This window comes from Lissotriton helveticus, chromosome 2_1, assembly GCF_964261635.1.
Source record: "Lissotriton helveticus chromosome 2_1, aLisHel1.1, whole genome shotgun sequence".
Classification (NCBI taxonomy): Eukaryota; Metazoa; Chordata; class Amphibia; order Caudata; family Salamandridae; genus Lissotriton; species Lissotriton helveticus.
The window spans coordinates 1,134,513,542-1,134,520,063 of record NC_136059.1 but is presented as its reverse complement, the minus strand read 5'-3'; the positions used below and the strand labels follow the sequence as shown (position 1 = coordinate 1,134,520,063).

Here is a 6,522-nt window from a genome sequence, read left to right as displayed (position 1 = left end):
CACGCACCATAACCTAGTATGGTTGCAACCATGTCAAGCTAGTATGCAATGATTGTATTCAGACTGGGTTGGATGTAGTTTCAAACCTCACACACCCATTATGGTTAAAGAAGAAATACACATCTTAGATTCCCTGTGGCATATTCAATTAGCGTGTGTATGCACTTTGGCTCACTTTTGCCTTTGGATTATTGAGTACATTAGGCTAGATCAGGTGTGAGTGTAGGAAAGATACACCCAAGCTCTGGTGGACCCTCCAAAATAGCCACAGAGAGTTAGTTTGTCTAGACTGTCCTGAGACAAAGAAAGATAAGCGAGCAGCGTCTGCCGTGTCTACCCTTGCTGACATGTGATGGTGGGCAATGGTGCTCTTTCATTTGTAGGGGTGCATCATAATCATGAGTAGTTTGCACCTGCATTTATTCTTTTGGCGTGCTAACATTTAGTCAATAGAATGTGAATTGTAATATTGTGAAGAGGTGAAATGATAGAATGTTTTGTGCAATGGGAAGAGACTAACGTTTCAGTTGTGTTCTGAATAATGTAACCCTTAGTATTCATTTCTAATTGGTTAATGAAGTCTGCTCATTAAAATGTAATGCATTGATTTAAACGTGCACCATATTAAAGTCTGCACATAGATGTGGTTAATTGAGCTTTAACGTATAGGATTGTGTAGGTTGCTTACAATTGCTGTATTTGACGTATTCACTTAACGTGTTAATTTAGAAGTATTTAGTAAAATATTAATTTCTGCGTGATTTCCATAAGGCCTATGGGCCTCATTCTTATGTTGACCGATCTCTGTAGGCCTGAAATGCATTTTCCCTAGCTCTCTTAGTCGTAATGTTCATGTACATGTTGGATTTGTTCTGTAATGACTAACTTCGTTCACATCTTTAGGATTGCTTCATCGGGTAATTTGTGGCTTGCTTTGGATATGAGATACAGTTTCAATCACATTTTTCTGATGTTTTTGGGAATTGCCTACATGTGGGGGCTTATGTTTACTTGTGGGCACTTTCCTCACAGTTGGTCTGGCATGTTGGCAATTGAGGGCTATATGTGTTTGAAGTATAGTTGGTGAAATGACTGGCTCTCACAGGAACATCACAGAGTTGAGTAATGTTTTACTAAGCGAACACCTTGCTCCCACCTGACACATCCAGGGATTGACATATGTCAGAATAAATTACAAGGATTGCTTGTGTCTGTTGGCCATGGTTTGTATGCATCTGAGATTGGCATCATATTCAGGCACTTTTGGCATAATAGTTTGTATCAAAGCACACATATGTGGTGAAGAAGGGGACGTTCTGAAAATGAATGGATTAATTCCTTCTCATACTCTCTTATATAGAACTTTGTACATTAAAGTGATTACTGTTGAATTGTTGTCAGCGGCTCAACCCTATTTCACATGTTGGTGAGTCATCTTCTGGTTACAATACACCTTGGGTGGTGTGTTTATTGAAGAAATATGGAGACTAAGGATATTATCTGTTTTCTGACTTATTACTTGCATGTTGAAGAGTCAGGTGACTAGGTCCTGATAAGACCCCTTAACTAACACTAGGTCGAAACATCGACAAACCCTCCCTTTGCTTTTTGTTGAGCAAAATTATTGTAACAGGGGCTACTGTGATATGCCGCACATCCTCCCCACGTGTATAACAAAAAATACTATGTGAAACCAGGGGGTTGCACAGTGTCTGAATGTATATACTTTAAAATGTTGTTTCACCTCTGTGCACTGCTTCGTCTGCACTTGATTCACCTTTGACTGCCTGTGAACTCTAACATGTATAGTATCTAATATATACAATTGACAGAAAAAACCGTATTTGTGGATTTTTTTTACTGTTTGGTCTCCTGTGTTTTACAAACATTGGTTGTATGGAGACATGTGTTGTTTATTAATTATTGGATTCCTCTAAGTCGCAAAGTGGTCTTCCACCTTGAGTGAGCCCCACAGCACATTTGTGTGTTTATTAGGTGTTGACCCTACTCCTGGTGGGCGTACAGGGTAGTAGTCCTTGTGTTAGGCTATGAGGTAGTATTATACAGTATTGTCAGGGTTCAATGGGGCCCCTCAAGACTCTGCAGCATTGTGCCCCCCTGAACCTGTTGTAGCTATGCTCCTGAGTACCTTAGCCCACCATTGTTAAGTGATATATTTGGGACAATATGCTCCATAGGCAACACACTAACATAACGTGTATTTGTAAAGCGCACGGTTCACCCCAACGAGGTCTCTTGGCGCTGAATAACAGATGTTTATTGTTACCCATCGGTACTCATTTTATCGACCTCAGATGTATGAAAGGCTGAGTGGACCCTCCAGGTTTTGAACCTGTGACCATCAGTGAACAAGACTATATCAGTGAGACTATGACACTATGATACACAATGAGGACACAAAGAGAGTAGATCCGAAGAGAAATAAGCATAATCTATCTTTAAGTGCAGCATAGTGAGAGATAACATCTTACACGATTGAAAGCCAGATGGTTCATAGTAGCACAACAGAAAGCAAGGCAAAAGCCTTATGTAAATATCAAAGGCAATGCGCTAAGAACAATACACATAGGAGTACAGATATGAAAGAACTAACCGAGTCCACCACGGGGATAAATAAATATACACCATGTCCTCAAACAAAAATGAGCCAGATCTAGTTACAAAAGATATGTTGATACACATAGAGGTGATACACACCACGACTACAGACCCTCTCCAAGATGGCCGATCCGCTAGCACATCTCTCTATGCCACCTTCGCGCACAGTATCAACCACGTGACCCGGAAGCGCGGCTGCGGGCGTGTTTAAATACATACGCCAGTTCGGGGAACGCGAGCGAGAAGGGTGAGTGGAGGCCACATCAGCTTGCACACACGGTAAGAAGTACACGCCGTAGGCATGAGGGTCATTTTGAAAGAAAGCCAGCTCGACTGGTTACTACTTTTGGCATAATTGCGAGGAATATCCGCTGGGGCAGTTGGGTTAACTTACGAACAACAAGGGAAGTTGACAAATTTGTGTACACGGGAGAGCATAGCCAGTAAATACAGAGATCTGGACAGCTAGATCGAGAAACAGGATGAACATACTATGATCGGATAAAATAACTTCAGAGCAGAATAATGAGCAACTAATCATAATTCACTCGGTTTTTAGATATCGACCCAAGGGCGAACACGCAAACCCGCTTATGGATAAAGGGGGTTCTTTTAACAGCAATTTCTTCCACGGGAGCCTGGTATGCACTACTACACAAGGCTACCTGGTAACGTATAACATGGTTCTGTAGGAATGGTGTCAGAACATACCATTTTTCGAGTCACAATGACCAAATTGCCATAGATGTGTGTGTTACATTTTTATTTCCATATGTACATTTAGGTACAATAAAGGGAGAAAATTGATGACATGTGCAAGAAGTACGCTGATCCCAACACAACCCTGATGAAATCGCCGGTAATGTATAAAGCGGCGATGAAACATGTTGGTTTTTATTAGAACAGGCACACGGCAAAGAATAAAAGGAAAGTGCTAGTGGGGCCAAGTTCTTTTTAACCTAATAGGTCCTACAATTCACATTCAGGAGGGTAGGCCCTATCACGTAGTTGGGTCATTCACATCACTACACAGAGTTTGTTTTCTTAAGCACAATTTTTGATCCCCTTTACTTTTATGGTTGGCAACTGCTGATGATGATATAGTGGGGAGTCAAGCGAGTACCAGTTTGACACATCCTCCTTGGTGGTTGCTCCCGTGAGGCGTTGCCAACCTCCCCTCCCCTTTTTTCACTAGAGAAGGGTCGAGGGACGGCGAAGAACAGCACATGGGACTAATAGGTACACACACACGTGGTTTTAGGAATGCATAGATAAAGGTAAATGTGACAATAGACACCGAAATCAGTAGTAGGAGTAAAACACACCCACTACTAGGATTATCTCAATTTACAGAAAGAAAGGGATAGTTCACCTTGCAACAAGGTCAGGCACATTGTTTAGAGAGATTGAGTGAGTGGGGGGCAGCCTGTACCTAGTCCGAATCCCCCTAGGGTCCCTTTGTTGTTTAGACCATGAGGTCGAACACAGGCCCCTACAGTGGATGCATTAGTCCACTGAGCCTTCAGACCCGGCATTACTCACCCACCATTCTCCTACACTTTGTGCAACACTTGGATTTTTCACAAACTCTATGACTTCACTCACATAACATTAATGGCAGCACCCCCACTTTGAATATTGTTCCAGCACCACTGAAGAGAGGCTGAAATTCTCACACATAACATGCGTATGTTTGCAGTTTGTGTATTTACCATTTCATGCATGCCCACATTTCGCGTACTAACACAATTCTATTAGTGATGCAAAAATGACACAAATAAGAAAAAAATGCGTGTGCCTGGACCTTTTCAGTACCTTCCCATTTAAAGTACTCACTGTGTACGCAAAAAATTGGCAGGGTTTGGTGGAGGAATGTTCCCTTCAGTTTTAGTTTAACTATACCAAGGTCAGCCTGGAAACGAGCATAACCTTACAATCAAGAAAGGGTTTGTTGTTTCGTTGTCTGAGGGGATAAAAGCGAATTTTTCGACTTTCACTCATAGGGCATTTAATGATCTGCTTCCTTCTCTGCCATTCGCCGTGAATTTCCCAAACGCTTTCTATTTCTATTAGTGAGGAGAATATTTTGATGGTTTATGTTAAAAGCAGCCCCTGGGCCCTGCGCCGGCTGCTCCCCCGTAGCCCAGCGTCTTGCGGCGTCCTGTAGTAACACACTGACTGATTCCCTCACAGGTGTAATGATGCAGACGGATAATTATCCTATGGGATATCCCTGCAGGATGACGGAAGGGCTCGACAGCCGGACTGATTGCTTCCCCTTTAAGAGGCTGGTTTCCCATCCGTGACGTCAGGGTGTTCCTGCATTAAGATGGGTATTTGATAACGAGGGATTAGGCAGACCTAGGAGAGAGCGAGAACAGGACGAGAATCCCCCCTCCCCCTGCGATCGGTCCGTCCGCCTGCCTCTCACCCAGCAACAGCAGGCGCTGCAGAGCGCAGGAGTGCAGGCGGCATCCGGGCAGCACGGCACAGGCACGTCGGTCGCTCCAGGCACAATGTCGGTGGCAGGGCTGAAGAAGCAATTCCACAAAGCCACTCAGGTAGGGCGGGCTCGGCCTGCGGGTGCTGTCTGTCTGTCTGTCCTCTGGCATCCCCTGCATGGAAGGTCGCCCCCTCCGCTGGCGAGCTGCTGCAGTGCCTGCAGCTGATGAAGTTGTCCCTTGTTGAACTTGAGCTCTGAAGGTGATTTGCTTTGGTGCATTGCCTGCTGCCAGGGTGGATGCGCAGGCATCTGGCTGTCCTTGCATTCGGGGTTGCCCTAGGTGGCTGTGCTGCACATGGCACGTCAATGTATGCTCTAAAAGGAATGGGGTTTAAGGGGTAGATATATAAGGTGTGTTTGGGGCTTTTTCTGGTGCGGTTGGGTGTTTAGTAGCTAGTTATCCGCACAGAGAGAGGATGCCACAGACAGACATTGGCTTGTTGTTACATCACGTCCACTGTTACTGCACCTGCCCTGCACGGTGTGTGTCCCAGGTTCGAGGCAGTCATGCCGGTTCACTCTTAGCTTCCTTATTTACTGCATGTGACTCAAAAGTGGGACGGAGAAAATAACCTCAACCTTCCGTAAGGCGCACACTTGCACGGGCAACCGGCTAATTGTTTGTTTTGTACACATAACGTTTTGTTATTGTGTTTTTTTGTTGCAACCACTCTGATGCCGCGTCAAGGCGAGCACAGGGTGAACAGGACTGCTGACCCGTGTAGTAGTCCACATTTACTGGGCGTGCACAAGTGGAAGCCCGTCGGTGTTTTGATATGTGTGGTTCACCTGCTTCGTGCACTGGTCGAGTGTGTGTGATAGCATGTCAGCTCTGTGCAAATGCCCGAAATAAGTGTAGATCCATGTGGTGTTTGACTTTGTACCAATACAAGACATTCGCGTATTTCGAACAATGATGAAATTCGAAACGTGCCGTGCATTATTGGCAGTGATGAAATTCGAAGCGTGCATTATTGGCAGTGATTAAATTCGAAGCGTGCCGTGCATTATTGGCAGTGATGAAATTCGAAGCGTGCAGTATTGGCAGTGATGAAATTCGAAGCGTGCAGTGCATTAATGGTATTGGCAGTGATGACATTCGAAGCGTGCATTATGATGAAATTACAAGCGTGCATTATGATGAAATTACAAGCGTGCATTATGGGCAGTCATGAAATTTGAAGCCTGCATTACGATGGCATTACAAACGTGTACTATGGACGATAATGAAATTACTAGCGTGCATTATGAAATTACAAGCGTGCGTTGTGGGCAGTGATGACATTACAAGCGTGCACTGTGATAACGTTCCAAGCGTGCACCTTGCACTATGGTGGCATTACAAAGTACGCACTATGATGAAGTTACAAGTGTGCAGTTTGGACACTGATGACATTGCG

At 44.3% G+C, this 6,522-nt stretch overlaps 1 protein-coding gene across 1 annotated transcript in view; it reads left to right on the top strand.

The window, feature by feature from the left end:
* Positions 1–4,973: 4,973 nt before the first annotated feature.
* Positions 4,974–6,522, top strand: part of SH3GL2 (SH3 domain containing GRB2 like 2, endophilin A1) — an 803,888-nt gene continuing 802,339 nt past the window's right edge. Inside the window, exon 1 of the mRNA XM_078675974.1 lies at positions 4,974–5,180. Within this exon, the coding sequence (XP_078532100.1) occupies positions 5,136–5,180 (45 nt within the window). The 5' untranslated portion in view covers positions 4,974–5,135. The remainder of the gene's footprint in view (positions 5,181–6,522) is intronic.